The following is a 20,709-nucleotide window of genomic DNA, read 5'->3' on the forward strand; positions in this document are numbered from 1 at the left end:
AGGAAAGGGCTGTTATCAATGGTGTACCACAGGGTTCAGTCCTCAGACCAGCTCTTTTTAACATCTTCGTGAGTGATTTTGCAGAAGGACTGTCTGGTAAGGTTTGTCTTTTTGCGGATGATATCAGACTCTGTAATAGGGTGGACACCCCAGAGGGTGTGGATGGTATGAAGAAGGATCTAGTGAAGCTTGAAGAATGGTCTAATAATTGGCAACTAAGATTTAATGCTAACAAATGCAGGGTCATGCACTTGGGGTACAAGAATCCAAGGGAACAGTCCATTATAAGGGGTGCAGTACTTCTGTGTATGAAAGAAGAGGGGGGACTTAGAGGTGATTGTGTCTGATGACCTTAAGGTGGCCAAACAGGTAGAAAAGGCGACGGCCAAAGCCAGAAGAATGCTTGGGTGCATAAGGAGAGGGATGACCTACATGAAAAAAAGAGGTGATAGTGCCCTTGTATAAGTCTCTGGTGAGGCCCCATTTAGAGTACTGCGTGCAGTTCTGGAGACCATACCTATGGAAAGATATAAACAGGATGGAGTCGGTCCAGAGGGTGGCTACAAAATTACTATGTGGTCTCTGTCGTAAAACATATAGGAACAGCAGGCTTAGTAATTTCAACATGTATACGCTGGAAGAGAGGCGCGAGAGAGGGGATATGATAGAGACGTTATACCTCAGTGGCGTCAATATACAGGAGACGAGCCTTTCTCAAATGAAGGAAAACGCTGGCATGAGGGGGCATATGATGAAGTTAAGAGGAAATAGACTTATGAGGAATCTAAGACAATACTCCTTCACTGAAAGGGAGGTGGATGTGTGGAATGGCTTCCGGGTGAAGGTTGTGGACACAAGGACCGTGTCAGAATTTAAGAAAGGGTGGAATAGGCATGTGGGATCTCTTAGGAAAGGAAGAGTTAGTGGTTACTGAGGATGGGCAGACTGGATGGGCCATTTGGCCCTTATCTGCTGTCATGTTTCTAATCAATGGGCAGCAGTTTTTGTGCCTTCCCTCCCTTGTGCCCTGTAGGGCCACACTACTCACATAGCCCTCGGTATAGCCAGTCTTAACCAAATGGAGGATCATTTCAGCTCATGTACTATGCACTTAGAAGACAAGGGCATGGGATCCTATTTATATTTGCTAGTAGGTTTCATGTCGACAGCTGCTGTTATTGCCATGTGCCTCACTACTGTAAAGTGTGTTTGTTTGTTTTTACACTTTCCAACCCAATGAATGTTGGAAGTTAAACATAAGGGTTGATAATGTTGTTCAGGAGGCACATTAACTCTGAACATTTGATGGAATGGGGTCAAAACCAGTGAGAAGAAAGTTTGAAAATGGGACAGATTGGACTGGGGGGTTCCAGAGAAATAAACACGCCCTCCCCCCCTAAAAAAATGACCTTTTGCTTTTTCATGGAAGAAGCCATTCAGCTTCTACAGCATAGAAAAACTGACGCATTGCAATGTAGCATTAGGGACCTGCTCCTTTAACTGCCTTTCGCCTCATCTCTACAGTCACAGACACACATAGAGGGACTGTAAAAAATTCCATGAAGCAAGTTCTGTATCACTCTTATTCCTTCTAGGCTGGCCGTTATGGTTTATGAACTTGATATACCGCTCTTCATAACAAACACAACAGCGCAGTTTAGAATTCAATAATAAGAAAAAGAGAACGCCATATGTAGATAGGACAGTAGTGGTAAAAAAACAAAAACAAATAAAAACGGAGGCCAAGCACAAGTTCAGTCAGACAATAAGTAGGTAGAGGGTGTTCCCCTGGTGGAGGTAGATCAGACCAATCCTTCACCAAAAGCTTCTCTAAACATGTGGTCTTGAGCACTGATTTAAATTTGGCATAAGACCGTTCTAGGTGAAGAGATTTGGGAAGGGCATTCCAGAGAGATGGAGCTGTTTAAAAATGTTTTTAAATAAATAAGTAAGCACAGTCTGCGGTGGTAGCAAATTTTGCTTTGGAATCCGAGGGAATACTCAAATGATTTGACACTGAGGGAATGTAGACAACTGGATGGTGTATAGGGAATTCTAAGAGATGAAAGATATGGAGGATCGAAAGTGTCAAGTACCTTGTGGGTAAGGGTTAAAATTTTATAACTGATTTGAAAGTGATGGGAAGCAATTGATGTTGGATGGGAAGTTGAGTCACACGATCAAATTTACTGGCATGAAAAAGAGTCTGTATTGCAGTATTTTGTACTGATTGTAGGCATTTGAGAGGATACTGTGGGGTATCTGAGTAGATGATATTGCAATAAATCAGTCTAGGGAAAAAACAGTGCAAAAGTAAGGTCTTCTGTGATGAAGCGTCCAAATAGTTGATATGTATTTAATTTTTTTTTGTTCTGTGTGAGACTGAACCATATAGCTCAATTAATGTTATGTATGGTGACACCTAGTGGCAGAGCTGTGTAATTATTAACTGGTTGCGGTGTGTTTCGCCAACTAGAGCTAAGGCATCCTGGTTTTCTGCTTAGCACGTGCTGGAAAATATTTTTTTATCCTTCAGCACGGGAGGCATGCCCATGGGCGGAGAGCGGGCATATTACTACACGCTACCCGATTAGCGCAGGAGCCCTTACCGCCTCCTAAATAGGTGGCAGTAAGAACTTCCATGAGAATGGCCATGCGCTAAAGGGGAAATTAGCACGTGACCATTACAAAAAAAAATATGGAAGAGCGACCATTTTACCACCGCACTAAAAGTGGCTGCAGCACGTGGAAAACCCACACGCTGACAACAGTGCTGGCCACTTTTTAGTGCAGCTTGGTAAAAGAACTCCTTGATTTAATTTAATTATTTTTTTTTCAAACCAAGGGAATGTTTGGAAACTCTTCCAAGCATACACAATTTAAAAGGAATTCATGAGCCATGCCCTGCATGCTTTTCTTACTTTCTTACCAGTATTCTATTACAACTGATGCATTGTCAGTGTTTCTGTGGAGAAGGATTATTTTTCGAATGTAGCTTTGATGTCCCTGTCATCCTCCAGGTACAGATGAAGATGCAATCATCGATGTCCTAGTCAAGAGGAGTGTGTCACAGCGCCAGGAAATCAACATTGCTTACAAAACTTCAATCGGCAGGGTAGGTTCATGCCAGATTCTGGCATAAGTGAAATCTCCAATGATGTGATACAGAACCAAGCTGAGAGTGAAAGCCAACAGTGTTTGAGTTCCCCCCCCTCCCACCCGCTTTCCTTGGTGAAATCTTAAGGGCCCTTTTACTAAGTCGTGTAAGCGTGTATGTGCTCCCAACGCGCTCCAAAATGGAGTTACCACGTGGCTCTTGTGGTAATTTCATTTTTGCCACAGGTCCAATACTCACGGCTGAAAAATAATTTTTATTTTTCTGGCGCTTGTATCAGATGCGCGCCAAGTGGCATTTGGCACGCATAGGTCATTACCACCCGGTTACCGCGTGAGACTTTACTGTTAAGTAAATGGCTGGCGGTAAAGTCTCAGACCCAAAATGGACGCACGGCAATTTTCATTTTGCTGCACGTTCATTTTTGGCAAAATATAAAAAAGGACCTATTTTACAGGTGCGCTGAAAAATGATTCTGCATGCACCCAAAACCTGCACCTACACTGAAAAATGGCCTGCGGTAGTGTATCTTAGTAAAAGGACCCCTAAGTGATTAAACTCAACTGGAACAGTGCTGCTCCTGTTGTTTGGATGGGGGAGGCTGCTGCTTGAAGCCCCTAGTTTTCAAATTAGTGCTTCTAATTTTTGTGCCACCATTCAACCATTTCCATTCAAAAGATTAAATCCTGGCTGCTGGTCTGATTTTTGAAGTACAGAAAGTGCCACGTTTGAAGTTGACAGAAAATTTTTTCGTCTTTTTCCCTTCAAGCCTTAAGTATTGCAATGCAGAAATGGTTATTTAAATTGTTTTTCTGTACGAAATTAGGTGAAACACTGTAGCCCAATTTTTTGGGAGTGGGCTAGAAGGTGGTTTTTTTTTTTTGCTGCATATCTAGTTTCATCTCTAAGTTTAGTAAAGGTTGACATTGATGTTTTGTTGCCAAGGAACACATCATTTGGCTTGTGGGGAGTGAGTCACACAAGTCCACTGGATTCTGGGCCTATTTTTAGTAGATGGAGATTTCATAAGATTTGTTACATTCTGATGGATGCTGTTGGACTTCCTGCTGCCCTTTTTTAAAGGATGACTATACTGGTTTCCTATTCCGTTGGTGTTTAAAGGTATATAGGGTGTTTTTAATTCCAGAAACCAACTGAACTGTCACTACTTTATAGTAGTATCTGAGGCTTGGTTTCTCATTTCACTTGTTCCCTGACTCTTCACCATCACCCCTCTTACCCCCAGTCCCCATTAGATACTGAACCACAGAGCATCTGTGATAAATCTGACTTTTTTCTTGTCATGCTGAACACAGAATAGAAATATTTGACATCACTTGAATTGTGAGGAAAGAAACTTTTGCTGTTACTGTTCCCCTTATGAATTTCAAAAGGGAGGGGGGTGTATGGAGGGGAGGAGGTGGTTTAGTGACACCTATGGTAAGCATTAAATGAGGCAAGAATTTTTTTGGGGGGGGGGGGAGGAGGGAATAATTTAAAAATGTATTTTAACCTGATTCTGCTTTTAAACTATAAATTTGTGACACTTTAATCTTAAAAGGGCCATGAAACATCTGAATATGGGATGTTCTGGGATCTTGTTCAGTCTAGAAGTTGTACATGAGCAGCTCTCTTTTCTGTTTCCCACCTCTCCCCTCCCTGTGTCCAGCATGTTCCCTTCTCTCTTCCTGCGTCCTTGCCTGAATCTACATCGGGAGGGGGGGGGGGGGGGGGGGAAAGAGAAAGTGACGGCCTTACAAAAATGATAAAGGGGATGAGATGACTTCCCTTTGAGGAAAGGCTAAAGTGGCTAGGGCCCTTCAGCTTGGAGAAAAGGCGACTGAGGGGAGATATGACAGAGGTCTATAAAATAATGAATGGAGTGGAACGGGTAGATGTGAAGCGTCTATTTACGCTTTCCAAAAATACTAGGATGCATGCGATGAAGCTACAACGTAATTTAAAACGAATCAGAGAAAATGTTTCTTCACTCAACGTGTAATTAAACTCTGGAATTTGTTGCCAGAGAATGTGGTAAAGGCGGTTAGCTTAGCGGAGTTTAAAAAAGGTTTGGACGACTTCTTAAAGAAAAAGTCCTAGACCATTATTAAATGGACAGGAAAAATCCACTATTTCTGGGATAAGCAGTATAGAATGTTTTGTACTTTTTTGGGATCTTGCCAGGTATTTGTGACATGGATTGGCCACTGTTGGAAACAGGATGCTGGGCTTGATGGACATTTGGTCTTTCCCAGTATGGCAAATACTTATGTACTTATGAACATGAGCCTGGGTACTCAAAAGGCCTGCTACCCAGGGGCGGCTCAAGACAATCTGCCGCCTGAGGTGAGGGATGAGATGGTGCCCCAGCACTCTGCCCCCCTCCTCTAGAGTCCAACATCTTTCCCTTCACACTTTTTCCCTCTCCCCCCCCCCCCCCCCCCCCCCCCCCCGGCCAAGGTCCTTCTTCAACCCCTTCCCCAAGTCTGCCTTCCTTTTTTGTTTTCCAAAGGTGGCAGCAGCGATTTCTCATATGCTGCACTGTTGCTGGCACTGGCTGCTTCTCTGTACTGTGGTCTGCCTCTGAGGAAACAGGAAGTTATGTCAGAGAGGCAGATGCAGTACAGAGAAGAAGCTGGTGCCAGTGACAGGGCAGCGTATGGGAATCGCTGCCGCTGCCTTTTGGAAAACTAAAAAGGAAGGTAGACTTAGGGAAGGGGGTTGAGGAAGGAAGGGGGGAGAAGCCAGACTGCAGCCGTTGTGGGGAGATGAAAAAGAGTGATGCCGCTCCATGAAGAGTGCCGCCTAAGGCCCCTGCCTCAGCTGGCGTAATGGTAGGGTCGCCACTGCTGCTACATCATTTACAGCTGCATCCAAAGCACTATGTTGCTGCTGTCTTGACTCTTGCAAATATACTGGCATTGTGATGCCACCCTAGATGAATGCCTGGACCACATAGTGGTAGGACCAGCCCTGTATGTATATGAAAACATAACTGTCTCTCTGAAATCTTGTTCTTGGGTCCTTTTGCATTTCACTGTTACTCTTTTCAAACTGTCAGGTAACTTTGATTTTAGGTAAGTTTATTAAGGCTGCTTCTTCCCCCATCCTTGCTTTATTTTTATTTTATCTTCTGAAAGAGGAAGTGTGACTTTTTGAAAGCTCTTTCCCTTTCTTACAGCTGCTGCCACCTGGTGATAGACGTCAACATGGCTCATGGTGGTTCTGTACAGTTTGCAGTGTTAAAGCCCAGTGGGAAATGACCCCATGGAGTACTAGTGTAGTCTCAGATACTAGCATTACCAGAAAGCTTGCTATTTATGGCCACACCCATTTTTAAAAATGTCCTTTCTCCAGAGACTTTTATTTTAAACCATTGGTATTGATTTGATGAGGCTGCACATCAGAGAGGGCTAGTGGCAGAAGCAGCAGCTCTTTTCTTATCTATACCCCCTGTTGGCCCATCTTCACTTGCTTGTGCTTCAGGCCATGTTTTTCTAATATGCCGCCTAGTACCATGTACATCGTGCATTGAACCTCGCAGCATGAGGTGTTCAAAGTGTACCACAATGAGCCTGAACAGTAGAGAAGGATTAGACCTGAGGCATTGTGTTGCTGCTGTCGTAAAAGGCAAATGGGGAGCATGAGGGAGGGATGAGTGACAAGGCAGAAAGAGGGCAAGAGACTGAGGAGGAGGGATAAGGGGAGAGGCAGTGTGAATGGGGGGTACAAGAGTAAGGGATCTGATATACTCTAGAGTTTGAGGAGGAATATTGGGAGACAATGAGGGGATCAGAAGAGGTTCAGTGTCTGCGGAGATTGCTGTGGAGTGTGAAGTAAGGGGATTAGAGGGATATGGAGGGTGTGTGATGGTGAGAGGATCAGATGGGGAGGGTGGAGAAGTTTATGATTAGAGATCAGAAATGGGGAGCAGGGAGATTGGTGTATGGATGGGTCATCCCATCCTTTCCAAATCCAGTTCCCCTCCCTTTCCTTTCTCTGCACCTTGATTTCCCCCCCATCCTCTCATCCCTCCACACTCCCTGTCATTGCCTGTTCCTCTTTGCCTGCCTGAAATTTTCTCCCATCTTCCCCTATTTACTATCCCTTATCCATTCCCAACATTGATCACTAAGATCTCTTACCCCCCACCAAATTAACTGGACAGAAAAAATGTTAGAAAATGACTTCTTATAAAAATAAATAAAATATATATTTAATGTGCAAAATGTATTTTAAAAAGATATGCCAGTATCATCCCCCTCCCCCATTGGTTGGCCCAACATTGGAAGAAGTTTGCAGCACCGTATACATCAAGGGTGTCAAAGGGAGGGATTTGGATTTAGCTCATGTCTTTTTCAGTAGTATTTCAATGCAAGTTACATTCCCGTACAATGGGTATTTCCCTGTCCCCACAGGACTCATTCCTAACATACCTGACATACTTTATGAAAGAGGCAGACCATCGCTGGCTGGGTTAAACTGCTAATAATTAAACAATTGGCTTTAATCTTAATGGGGTAGGCAACTAAACTTCTTTATAAGCATGCTACTCAGGGCTGCTGAGGGGGGGGGGGGGGGGGGAACGAGACAAGATTCCCTAGGTGGCCTCCAAGGGGGTCCCAGCGCTGGCAGCCCAGATGAGGGCCAGCATCTTTCCCTCCCTTCCAACCTTCCCTGTCCTGATCCAGTGTCTTTCCCTCCTTTCCAACCTCTCCTGCCCTCTACTTGCCTGGAGTCATTGAATGGTAGGCAGTAATGATCAAGAGACTCTGCTCTGCTGGCCATGGGTCCTTCTTCCTGCTGCATCCTGTTATGTGGAAACAGGAGGCGAGACAGGGCCGGAAGAAGGACCTGTGGCCGACAGAGCAGTGTTTCTTGATCACTGCTGTCTGCCAGGCAAGTAGAGGAAGGGGGGAGGGGACAGCAGCAGCAGCGATGGTGGTGGTGGAGGAGTGCAGAGGTGGCAGGCCCCTTAACATTATTTGCCCCAGGCCCGACTGTCTCTTGGTGGCCCTGATGCTGCTGCATGAGGCCATGAAGATCCTTATTTCGGCGCATTGGGATACGCCGGACAGTGGGCTTAAGGTTGCTTAGAGCTATGTCGCGTCTTTACGCGCTATCTGCTCCTGACTTAGACTTACTAAAGGTCCTTACGGTGGATTCCTTAATCACAGTGGTCACTAAGAAAACCACTCTCCCTGTGGAGGGTGGCACGGCACTCAAGGACCCTCAGGATCGTAAGTTGAAGACTTGCTTGAAGCTGTCCTTTGAAGTAGCGGCCCTTACCCTGCAGGCCTCAGTTTTGTGGCTCCTATGCGGCGCGGGCATGCTTATCGTGGGTACAGAAAGCCTCCTCTACGGAAGATCTCGTGGCTGTTTTGCCGGCCTTGGAGTCCGGTTTAGCCTTCTTTGCGGATCTTCTTTATGATCTTTTAAGGGCTTCGGCGAAGGAGGTTTCCCTAGTGCTCACAGCGTGTCGCTGGCTGTGGTTGCGACATTGAGCTGCAGACGTGGCCTCTAAGTCACGTTTAGCAAGGTTTCCTTTTAGGGGAAAGCTTTTGTTTGAGACAGACTTAGAACAGATTGTGAAGGACCTCGGTGACTTTAAGGGCCAGCACCTCCCGGAGGACAGGTCCAAGTTTGTACGACTGGCGGGACCAAGACCTAAGTTTAGGGATACATAGCATTACCATCCAGGTCGCGGGGCCTCTTTTCAGAGAGCAAGGTCTTAGAGGCCTCAGCCCTTTCGAGGTGACAGGCGGGCCTTCCTTTCCGGTAACAGAAACCAGCCCGCAGCCAGGTCTGCCCAATGATGGGGCCCTGGTCTATATCCAGCCGGTTATTGGGGGCAGACTGTCCCTATTCCTGGTGGAGTGGACCAGGGTAACATCCGACGAATGGGTGTTGGAGGTTATCAGAGACGGCTACAAGTTTGAATTGGCTCATCTGATAGTAGACTCTTTTTTTTTTTTTTTGTGGAATCTCCTTGCAAATGTCCCGCCAAGATGCGGGCCGTTCCACCCTCCTCAACTTATAACAGCTGGGTGCCGTCCAGCCTGTACCCCAAGCAGAAAGAGGGTGTGGTCGATACTCCATTTCTTTTGTGGTGCCAAAAAAGGGTGGTTCTTGGTGACCCGTCTTAGATCTCAAGTGCGTCAACAGGTCCTTATGGGTTCGGCTTTTCCTCATGGAAACCCTCCGATCAGTGATCGCAGCGATACAGCCAGGGGAGTTTTTGATCTCTCTCGATCTCAAAGAGACCTATTTACACATTCCAATCTGGCCTCCCCACAGGCGCTTTCTTCGCTTTGCAGTTCTCGGTTATCTTTTTCAATTCAAAACGATGCCCTTCGGCCTAGCCACAGCGCCTTGGATCTTTTCCAAGGTCCTGGTAGAAGTGGCGGCCTATCTCAGGAAGGAAGGGATTCAGGTCCATCCCTATCTAGACGACTGGCTTATGCGGGCATCTTCTTTTGAGGAGAGTCGGCGGGCAACCGACAAAGTGGTCGGGTTGCTTCAGTCGCTTGGTTGGGTGATCAACTTCCCGAAGTGCAGCCTAACGCCTTCCCAAATGCTGGAATACTTGGGGGTGCTTCGATACCTGAACAGGGATAGTTTCTCTTCCTTTACACGGACCGACCGTTCACTTGTCTATTAGATTGTAAGCTCTTTGAGCAGGGACTGTCTCTCTTTGTTAAATTGTACAGCGCTGCGTAACCCTAGTGGCGCTCTAGAAATGTTAAGAAGTAGTAGTAGTAGTAGTAGTGGTTACAGGCTCAGTTTCGAGCGCTGTTTCAAACTCCGACCCCGAGGGCTTGGGACTATGTACAAGTTCTAGGTTCCATGGCCTCCACCTTGGACATGGTAAAGTGGGCCAGAGCTCGCATGCCCCCCCTCCAGTGGCACCTTCAGAGCCGTTGGTCTCTGCTCTCGGAGGATTACGAGGTTCGGGTGCCATGTTCGGCCCATCTTCAAAAGAATTTGGTGTCGGGCATTCCTCTGGCAACCCTGGACTAGAAAATAGTGACCACGGATGCGTCACTGGCTGGCTGGGGGGCTCATTGCCTGCAACAGACGGCACAGGGCATTTGGACTTCGATGGAGGCGTTGTGGTCCATCAACCGCTTGGAGTTACGGGCGATTCGTCTGGCCCTTTGGGAGTTTCTGTCTCTTCTCTGCGGTTATCCAGTTCAAGTTCTTTTGGACAATGCAATGGTGGTCGCCTACATAAATCGTCAGGGGGCACCAGGAGTGCACCCCTAGCGCGATTAGGCGGCTCTGATCTGCCATTGGGCAGAGACTCCTCTGCCTTTCTTGACAGCAGCTCATATAGTGGGGTCACAGAATGTGCAAACGGACTTTCTCAGTCGCCACCAGTTGGAGCCGGGGGAGTGGACGCTCTCCCCTCTGCCAATTGGGGGATGCCAGAGATGGACTTAATGGCCATTGCATTCAATGCGAAGGTTTCCCATTTCTTCATCAGGGGACGAGAGCTGGACTCAGAAGGCATTGATGCCCTTCTTCAACCTTGGCCCAGGGGCCTGCTCTATGCCTTTCCCCCGTGGCCAATGGTGGGCAGGTTACTGACTCGCATTGCCAGTCATCATGGTCGAGTGATCCTAGTGGCCCCGGATTGGCCCAGACGACCCTGGTACACAGATGTGATCAGGCTTCTGTTCGATCGTCCGTCCTTTTCTGCTACCGGCGCAGGATGGTCTCCTGCTGCAGGGGCCAGTCACGATGGAGGATCCCTCCCCCTTTGGTCTTACGGCCTGGCCCTTGAAAGGGCGAGGTTGAGAAGAAAAGGGTTTCTGGATGCGGTTATCACTATGATGCTGTAGGCTCAGAAAAGATCCACCTCGATAGCTTATGCTAGGGTGTTATGTTGGTTTGCAATTTTTTCATTGAAGTATTTAGCAAGGTTGTCTGCAGATGGGATGTCTGTATTGGTTGTGGTGACCAAGGTGATGTCTAGTAGTTTGTTCTCAAGTTGGTATTAATTTTTTCGTGTCTTTGTAATCTGACCCTATTTTAGTTTTATAGTATGACCTTTTGGTCTGTCTTATTGCGTATTTGTATTTTCTTTGTATTTGTTTCCATGTGTTGAGTGTGTGTTCGGTTTTTTTTTTCCTCAAGCTCGTTCGAGTTTCCAGGATTGTATTTTAATTTTTTTCAGTTCTTCGTTGAACCACGGTATTGAGTTATGCCTACATGAGGTTCTTGTTCGTAAGGGTGCTATTACGTCCAGTATGCTTCTGCATCTTTTATCCCATTCTGAGAGGTAGTATATGGAGTTTGTTTGTGCTGTCCATTTGTTTTTGTATATCTGTTGCCAGAATGTTTCCGAGTCTATTTGGCCTCTTGTGCTGTAGATTGTATGTTCTTGTATACGGTGTGAACCCTTTTTCTGCCATTTTAGGGATAGGTTTAGTTTGTAGTGGTCGGTCCATTTCTGTTATTATTAGGTTCTGGTCTGTGGACAGATTGTGTGAGATGAGGTTGAGTGTGTGCCCTTTGACATGGGTTGCTTGCATGTGTGGCCATTTAAGATCCCATGAGTGGAGGAATTCCTTGCATTCTTGTGCGTTGGTAGAGTTTGGGTCTACTAGGCGGAGGTTAATGTCTCCTAATACTAGTGTATTGGAGTTGGTTACACAAGTGTTTGAAATTAAGTCCATGAAGTTGGTCTGGCCTTCGTTCCAATTACCTGGAGGTCTGTCAAACAGGACACCATTCACATGATCGCATAGGGTTTTGTTGTAAATTCTGATTGAGGCAATTTCAAGTTGAGGTGTTATGGACTCGGCAGTGGTTTCGGTGGTAAAGTGGGACCGATAGATTAGTGCTATGCCTCCGCCTCTCTTTTCTTTTCTGGTCCAGTGTGTGATTTTGTATCCTGGAGGGCACAGGTCTAGGATTATAGGGTCCTTTTGGTCATGGATCCAAGTTTCAGTGAGGAAGAGTAGGTTGAGGTTTTCTGACATGATCCAGTCTGTTAGTATTGCTGTTTTATTTACAGCGGATCTGGCGTTGACATAGCCCACTTGGATTGTTTGGAATGGGTCTTCTGTATTTGGTGTTAAGTGGACTTTTGATAGTTGTCGTTTGTTTGGGCCCTTCTTTCCCTTCTGTTGTGGTTGTTCGAATGTAAGTGTTCTTCTTTTGTTTAGGTTGTTAACAGTTTGGTGAGGTGTGGTGTATTTGATCCATCTGTGATGATTGTGTAGTATGGGTATGATGTTGTTTTCTGCAAGTGGGGTGGTTAGTGTTAAGTGGATCAGTGTTGGGGAGTAGATTATTAGGAGTAGTTTTAGGGTATTCATTATGGTATATATTTCCTGTGGTTACTATTAAGACCGTGTTGCCTCAATCTCCTCTCCTCACAAGCCTGCCTTCTCTGGTTGATCAAATGCAGTGCAAAAGGCTCATTCTCAGGCACACCCGTCCTGCTGAAGGTGTCTTCAGTTCACTAGCAATTATTCAGTTTTTACTTTGGTTTATACTGTCAGGCTGTTCAAGCCTTGTCAGTTGTAAAGTCTCAATATCTTGAAATATAATAGGCACTTTTACTCACGGTCTGGTGATCGGACGCGTTGCCCAAGGCACAGAGACTCTGCAACCCTGGGAGCTGTGTCTATGTTGGAGGTAGACACCAGAGGGGGGGGCAGCAACCTCAGGCTGCTGCTACTGTTTAGCTCTGAGCCCCTCAGAGCCTGTCTCCGGGGCCTCCGCCACGTTGCCCCTTCTCCTCTTGTTGCTGCTTCTGCGCTCTGGTCTCGGTGCTGTCGACTGAACCCTCGGCGGCCTCAGCGGTTCCCTCACGCCTTCATAACTCCCATGCTCCTGGGGCAGCTCCACCGGACAGTGTTCCCCTTTCCTGCTGCCGTCTGAGGAACCTGCGGGCGGGCAAGGAGGCAGAGCCGGGCGCACGACCGCTTCCACACAGTCCGTGCGGTCCCCCGTGGGAGAGGCTCGATCGTCTCTCCCTGCTCTGGGTGGGCGGGTGGGTGAGGAGGCAGAGTTCCTTCGTTTGATTAAAAATTAAAATAAAAGAAATAAATATAGACGTGGTGGAAGTGTGTTGGGCAGTTGGTCTGACAATGTCAGGAGAGTTTTCTATTGTTTCCATTCTACTGCTTTGGTATCATTCATACTGAGGTTCAGCTGGCTGCACAGGTCCACATATAGCAAACCTCGGAGGTTCTCTCTATCTCCACCTGCTGGTAGAGGGACACAACCCACAAGTCTCTGGATTGATCTGTTGGGACTAATGGAGAGAAAATTAATTTTTCCATGTCCTGGTCTGTTCTGATGTGCTAGTTTAGGGCCTATGATCATTCAATGACCGAAGGATTCATGATTGGGTGTAAGGAATAGTTTAAAGTAGCTAAGTCAGCGGTACCAAAGCAAAAGAGTTTTGAAAGTCAGAAGGAGAATCTTGTATTGCACTCGAAAACTAACTGGCAACCAGTGGTGACTTTTTATAGCTCATGATTAGCAGTCCTGTGAATACCTCTGAACAGACCCTACAAATTGTGGAGTGGTTTTGTGTGGGAATGAGGCTGGGAGAGGGGTCACTAGTCCTGCACTGGATTTCAGATGTGAAAGATCACTTTACTAAGCATCTTCATGGGCAGACGTGAAAAGAAGGCAGTTATCCTGCTCCTTAATTGTTTATCTATCTATCTACTTATCAATTCTATAGCGCTACAAGGCATACGCAGCGCTGCACACCATACACAGAAGACAGTCCCTGCTCAAAGAGCTTACAATCTAGATAAGACAGGTAAACAGACAGAACAATTAAGGGGGTAAGGGAATAAAGAGGTGAGGATAAAGGACAGGGTAAGTGAGTTAAGAGTCAAAAGCAGTGGTAAAGAGGAGGGTTTTAAGTTTGGACTTGAAAGCAGCTAAAGACGGGGCTAGACATACAGGCTCGGGAAGTGTATTCCAGGCGTGAGGTGCAGCGAGACAAACGGAACGGAGTCTTGAATTAGCAGTAGAGGAGAAAGGGACGGATAAGAGAGATTTATCCCATACACTCCTCTAATGCACAATTAATAAGAGACTGGTTGGAATGCTTTTAGCACAGTCCAGGGTTTTTGATAGAATTGCATGTATTTACCTTATCTTTTATCTAGTTTGACATTTTTTTCAAGTGACACTGGGTGTCTGCAGCTGATTCTAATCTCTCTTACTGAAGAACAACGTGCCAGATATTAAATGATTCACTTATCTAGGAATTTGCCCTCTGGTCTCTTCTCAAGCTTTCATGGTGTACCAGATATAAAAAAAAGATAGTTTGGCTGGAAACTACTAATGTCATTTAGCAAATTTCTGTAACCTTTTGTTCAAAGATATAGCAAAATAATCTGATTATATAACCTGGTTAGCTATTCAGTGTGACTAAGTCAAACTAGAAGTGTTACCACATTGATAACTAGAAACCCACCCCAAAGTCTTGAATGCAAAAACTACTTCAAGTAGCAACACTCAGCCAGGATGCAGCACAAGGGGTCAGGTGCTGCCATGTTCAAAGATGGTGGTGGCGGCGCTGAGGTAGGAGTGAGTGGGCATCTCTCCTGCTTCTTTCACAGGTACAGAGCTTTGGAGGGTCTGGGAGCCTGAGAAAGGGGTCAGGGATGGGGGCTGCCACTAGACACCAAAGATTTTTATTTCTTTTTTTGCAGTTGAAGGTGAGTGGGAGAGGGGTGGGTGCTACGACCTCAGACATTTTTTTAAATATTTGAGGAGGGAGTTGGCTAGGGGGCGGTATGTATCCACTGTTGGGGCATCAGTTTGGAGGGGGGGGGGGGAGGTTTGATGCAGAATGCCCGTGACTTTCTTTTTTATCAGCCTACCTGTCAGCCCTTGAGCCAATCACCACTGATACACTGACAAGAATGGTGGCATTTTGCAATGAGCATGCACATTGCTTACAGCATTCTGCAGGCTTTTTTATGCTAATTTCTCGGTAGAAGCCACGCACTGAGTGGCCGATTCTCAGAACATAATGCCGGCTTTAGAGCTGATTAGCGCTGTACTAGTGCAAGAGACAATGTGGGTGGCAAACACTACCTGAAATAGCATGCAAACATACTTGAACCAATAATAATTAGGTCATTATCTATTCCTTCCCAATGCTGAGAAAACATCATTGCCTATTCCCTCCCAATGCTGAGAGAACATCACACAAAACAAAGCCACCCTTACTGCTGCAGATCACCACATGCTGCCAGTTTAGTGCAGGAGGCTTCCGCACAAATGGCTGTGCACTAATTGGGAAATTAGCACGTGGCCATTAATAGAAAAAAAATCAAAATTGAGGCCATTTTACCGCTGCACTAAAAGTAGCCTTAGCGTTTGGGAAATCCATGCGCTAAAAATAGTGCAGGTCACTTTTTTTAGCACGGCTTAGTAATTAAAGGGCCCCTAAGTCTCATATCAGCTGTCATTCTTGGCTGGGAGGTAAGTGACTTCACCTCCTTGTGCTCATGGAATCTTATCATGTGACTAATTTGCATACATTTGTAAAATACCAATATTATTGTGTATTTTCTTTCAATATCCTATTGTATTTCAGGACTTGATTGGTGACCTGAAGTCTGAACTGAGCGGAAACTTTGAGGATGTGATTGTGGGATTGATGACACCACTCACACTCTATGATGTGCGGGAGCTGAAAAAAGCCATGAAGGTTTGTTGGCACATGTGAAGGATCTCCTCTGAGTGGGATCATCCCTGTTGCTTCTTCTAGTACCCCTCTCCTATAGAAATCTAACCTCTGAGGAAGGGGTGGTTTTGAAAGCTCGTATACAGTCTCTTCATATGCTTCCAGTCTCTTTTTGTATACTTTATCAGACCTGCATGAGTTATCGCAACCTTCTTAAAAAGTGTTTCTAAGAAAGGAGAGTGAAATTATCCTTACGAAGTGTGTACTGTGAAAACAGGGAAAAGAATAAGGGTGGAATGAGTTACTTTTGCTGGGGACTGGAGCAAGTCTTGTGGACAGTCTGACTGGGTGATCTGTTTTTTTTTTGTGGTTCTCTGTCTTCCCTGTTGAATGCAAAGAAAGTCTCTGCTGCCACATTATTTAGACAATATGCCATGAACCACCCTCTTGAAAAAGTAGAGAGCCTCTGAGCAACCATCAAGCAGCCTTCTAGGAAATAAGTAAATCCATTTATTTTCAGAGTGTTTAAAGTACCTCTCTGAGGGGGTCTTTTACAGAACAGCAGTAAGCCCAATGTGGGCTTACTGCTCACTAATCTGGAAAAACCGCCGGCCCAACGTGGACGCCGGCGGTAGTTCTGGCAGGGGAGCATGCCATTTCCAGCGCTCTGAAAATTTTTTTTTTTTTTTCTGTATCACATTGCTTACCGGTTGTAATTGGGCATTGCCGTGCGCTTCCCAGTTACCGCAGGAGCCCTTACCACAAGAGCTCTTACTGCCAGCTCAGTGGGTGGTGGTAAATACTCCTCGCCACTCCTCGCCGCATGGTCACACGGTAAGGGTTATTTTACTGTGTGACAATTTTTTTGGAGGAGGGTGACATTTTACCTGCTCAGTGGCATTCCTAGGGGGGGGCGGTGGGGGCGGTCTGCCCCGGGTGCACGCCGCCGGGGGGGGTGCCATGCCTGCGCCTGCCCTCCGTTGTTCCATGCTTCTTCTCTGGCCCGGAACAGGTTACTTCCTGTTCCGGGGCAGAGAAGAAGCATGGAACAACGGAGGACAGGCGCACGCGGCACCCCCTGGCGGCGTGCACCCAGCGGGGGGGGGGGTTCCTTCGGGGGGGGGGGGCTGCACCCAGGGGGTGGGGCGAATCAGCGATCCGCCTCGGGTGCCAGCCCCCCTAGGAATGCCACTGTACCTGCTGCAGTAAAAAGGGCCCTGGTGCGCTGGAAAAATGATCCCCACTCCTACCGCAGGGCCCTTTTTCCCGCACCTTACTAAAAGGGCCCCTGAAATTGATCTGCTGAATGAATGCATACCAGTTATACTTGAGGTCATTCATTTAAGACCAATTCTATATAAGGTGCTTAAAAAAAAAACAGCGTGGGAAGAAAAACACTTTTAGTGTTTATTCTTTAAACTGCGCTGAAAGTTAGGTGCGGTTTATAGAATATTCATAATGCTCAGACCCACCACTGAATTTAGGTGGGACCATTTACACCAACTGAAACCTGGTGTAAATGCCCTCACCTAAATGAGGTGTGGATCGGGCAATATTCTATAACAGAGTTCATAATTTCTAGAAACACCCATGTCTCTCTCATGGACATATCCCCTTTTGCAATCCACACATTAGAATTTACATACACCACTTTACAGAATGCGCTTAGAAAGTTGCATGTGTAAATTCTAATTAGTTCCAATTAATGCCGATAATTGCTTATTATTGACCAATATCAGCGCCAATTGGCTTGTTAAACAATCAAGTTGTGTGTGCAGTTTGGCTGCACGGCCAAATTTGCGTGCATAACTTTAATCGCCATATGTAGAATCCGGGGGTTAATGTTAATATGAGCAACTGTTCAAAATTCTTTTAACAAACCACATGCTGGTTGCCCATTAATCCCAGATTCTATATAGTGCAACTTAATTTTATTTTTTTTAGTTTTTATTTTTTGTTACATTTGTACCCCACGCTTTCCCACTCATGGCAGGCTCAATGGGGCAATGGAGGATTAAGTAACTTGCCCAGAGTCACAAGGAGCTGCCTGTGCCTGAAGTGGGAATCAAACTCAGTTCCTCAGTTCCCCAGGACCAAAGTCCACCACCCTAACCACTGGGCCACTCCTCCACTCCACAAGTAACTTAAGTTACTTGTGCTTCAACAGTAGTATTCTGTATTTGTATGTGCAACTTATTTAGTTAACAAGCTAATCACTGATAATTGCCAATTAAGCAATTATTGACAGTCAATAATTAGAATTTACGTGCACAACTGAGTAAGCGTATTCTATAGCGTGATGCACGTAAATTCTAAGTCGCATAGTTGAAAAGGGGGTGTGGCCATGAGCATTTCTAAAATCGTTGTTATAGAATACACCCGGTCTGCGTGTAATTTAGGCGTTGGCATTTACACCAAGTAAAATGTGGCATACATAGCTGCAACTAAATTTTAGTCTCATCGACCGGCGCTCGGTGTATTCTATAAACCATGCAAAAATGTAGGCTTATTCTATAAAGTACGATTTTTCGTGGGTTTTGAAGGGTTCACTATACAATATAAGGGGGTAACGGTGAGATGTGTGCCTAGGACCTTTTATGTGAAGTCCATTGTAATGCCCCCCTTGGATGCCCCACTGCTCTGCTGGGATGCCTGTGTGGCCAATCTACTAGGAAATATGGCTCCTACATCCCAATGGATTGATTTAGTGCGTTTTTCACTTGGACGTTTTTTTTTGGGGGGGGGGGGGGTCCAAAAAGATAGCTGTACTAAGCACAGCAACATCTAGGATATGGTCATTTTCAAAGAAAAAAGATAAACATTTTTCTGGTTTGAAAATGATCTTTTTCACTACTTGATTTTGTGGACGTTTTCAGCAAAACATCGAAAGTCGGATTTAGGCATCATGTCGAAAATGCCCCTCTGTGTATTTTGGTTTTGAGCATTTTGTTCATATAGAGAAGTGCATGTTTGCCACTGTCAAATTACACCTGTTCTTTGTGTCCCTCTTGGCAATGGTTTTGGCCAAAATTTTGGTGGGCATATCTCTTCTGATCCCCTGCTCTCCTGGCATATCGAGGGCAATCTGCGGTTTGGCAGGAGAGGCAAAACTAGAATTTAAACCCAGTCGAGAATGTGCTTTCCTCGTGTTACGCTGTTTATGGAAGTATTAACCTAAACCTAATAACAGTGTTGGGCAAAACTCCCTCCCGAACATTTTCCTGAAAATTTGAGGTTTATGAACTTGTGTTTTTGTCATTTTGCACTCTGGTTCTGAAACACTTGTTTGTCTGAAATATAAATCTGACTCTTAAGGACATAAGAATAGCCATACTGGGTCTGACCAATGGTCCATCTAGCCCAGTATCCTGTTTCCAACAGTGGCCAATCCAGGTCACAAGTACCTGACAGAAACCCAATTAGTACCAACATTCCATGTTACCAATCCCAGGGCAAGCAGTGGCTTCCTCCATGTCTGTCTGAGTAGCAGACTATGGACTTTTCCTCCAGGAACATGTCCAAACCTTTTTTTAAACCCAGATACGCCAACAGCTGTTGCCACATTCTCTGGCAATGAGTTCTAGAGCTCAACTATTCATGGAGTGAAAAAATATTTCCTTCTGTTCATTTTAAAAGTAGTGCCATGTAACTTCCTTGAGTGTTCCCTAGTCTTGTTATTGTTAATTATTAAATAACCATTGTTTAGATGGAGACTAGGAGTGAAGGGGGACGGGGCTGGTAGTTTCTTTTCTTTTGTTAAGCTGCTATGTAAAAAAAATGGTTCCTGCTGGCAGTGGAGCAGCTCCTCTCTGAAATTACTGAGTGTGTTTTTTTTTTTATTTTTATTTTTAAATATCTGGGGTGAAATGTTGAAAAATCAACTCCCCTTCCTCTCCTGTCCCCCTATCCTGGTTGCATTTAATTTGATACACAATGTTTGGTTTTTTGGATGCCTTTGCTCTTGGTTCCTTAGCATAGAAGGTTGTGCCTTTTTATCTTTTCAGGGGGCAGGGACCGATGAAGGATGCCTGATTGAGATTTTGGCTTCTCGTTCCACTGATGAAATCCGGAGGATAAATGAAACCTATAAAATTGGTATATAATGCAAATCTTCAGCTTTCCAAGTACCTGTCCTGACTTAACAGATGCTGTCCGTTTTAATAAAGTATCCCTAGAAACAATTTGGCTTTTCTATTGTGAAGACTGTAGTTAGAGACGTTTCCAATTGTGGTCTGAATATATTTATCTGTATAGTGTCCTGTTTAAAGTCTTGGGACCCATCCCTGGTCATTGCTAAAGGCAGGAGTCACTAATGTGTCCCACTGTAATGTCTTAAGACCTTGAAGCACTTTTGAGGGATTGAATGTTCCCATACTGTTAGTTATGTCCTCATTAAATTGCAGTCTGAATGATGCACATTTCCATGTACTGAGCTTTGTCCAGTTTGATAAAATAATTAATTACAAGCAATTTTCTGCTTTCATCTAAACCTAACTGATAAAAGTTTAGCCATAGTACCTCAAAAAAAATAGTTAATTACTTTTTTCATGACTCTTAGCTACTTCTGTGAAAATACAAAAATGTTTAGTGGCAGCTCATTTAAATAAACATTTACGGGTAATTCTATAAAGTGCCATCTAGAAGTAGGTTCCACTTATGCATGTCAAAGGCACCATCGCCCTACAGCGGGGGTTCTCAGTCCTCGGGACACACTCATCCAGTCAAGTTTTATCCACAATGAGTATGCATGAGATGCATTTGCATACAATGGAGGTGGGGCAAACAGCATCATCTCATGCATAGTCATTGTGGATATCCAGAAAACCTGACTGGATGCGTCTATCCCAAGGTCTGTGTTGAGAACACCTGCCCTACGGTGAGAAACTTGTGTGTACTATGTGCTGTTCGATAAGGTGGT

At 45.3% G+C, this 20,709-nt stretch overlaps 1 protein-coding gene across 5 annotated transcripts in view; it reads left to right on the forward strand.

The window, feature by feature from the left end:
* ANXA4 (annexin A4) overlaps nt 1-20,709 on the forward strand; it is a 62,748-nt gene that overhangs the window by 20,227 nt on the left and 21,812 nt on the right. For all 5 annotated transcript variants that reach the window (XM_030201888.1, XM_030201890.1, XM_030201891.1 and 2 more), the window contains 3 exons: nt 3,021-3,115; nt 15,702-15,815; nt 19,796-19,886. In XM_030201888.1, coding sequence (XP_030057748.1) covers nt 3,021-3,115; nt 15,702-15,815; nt 19,796-19,886 — 300 coding nt within the window. The remainder of the gene's footprint in view (nt 1-3,020; nt 3,116-15,701; nt 15,816-19,795; nt 19,887-20,709) is intronic.

The sequence above is a fragment of the Microcaecilia unicolor genome, chromosome 4 (assembly GCF_901765095.1).
Source record: "Microcaecilia unicolor chromosome 4, aMicUni1.1, whole genome shotgun sequence".
NCBI lineage: Eukaryota > Metazoa > Chordata > Amphibia > Gymnophiona > Siphonopidae > Microcaecilia > Microcaecilia unicolor.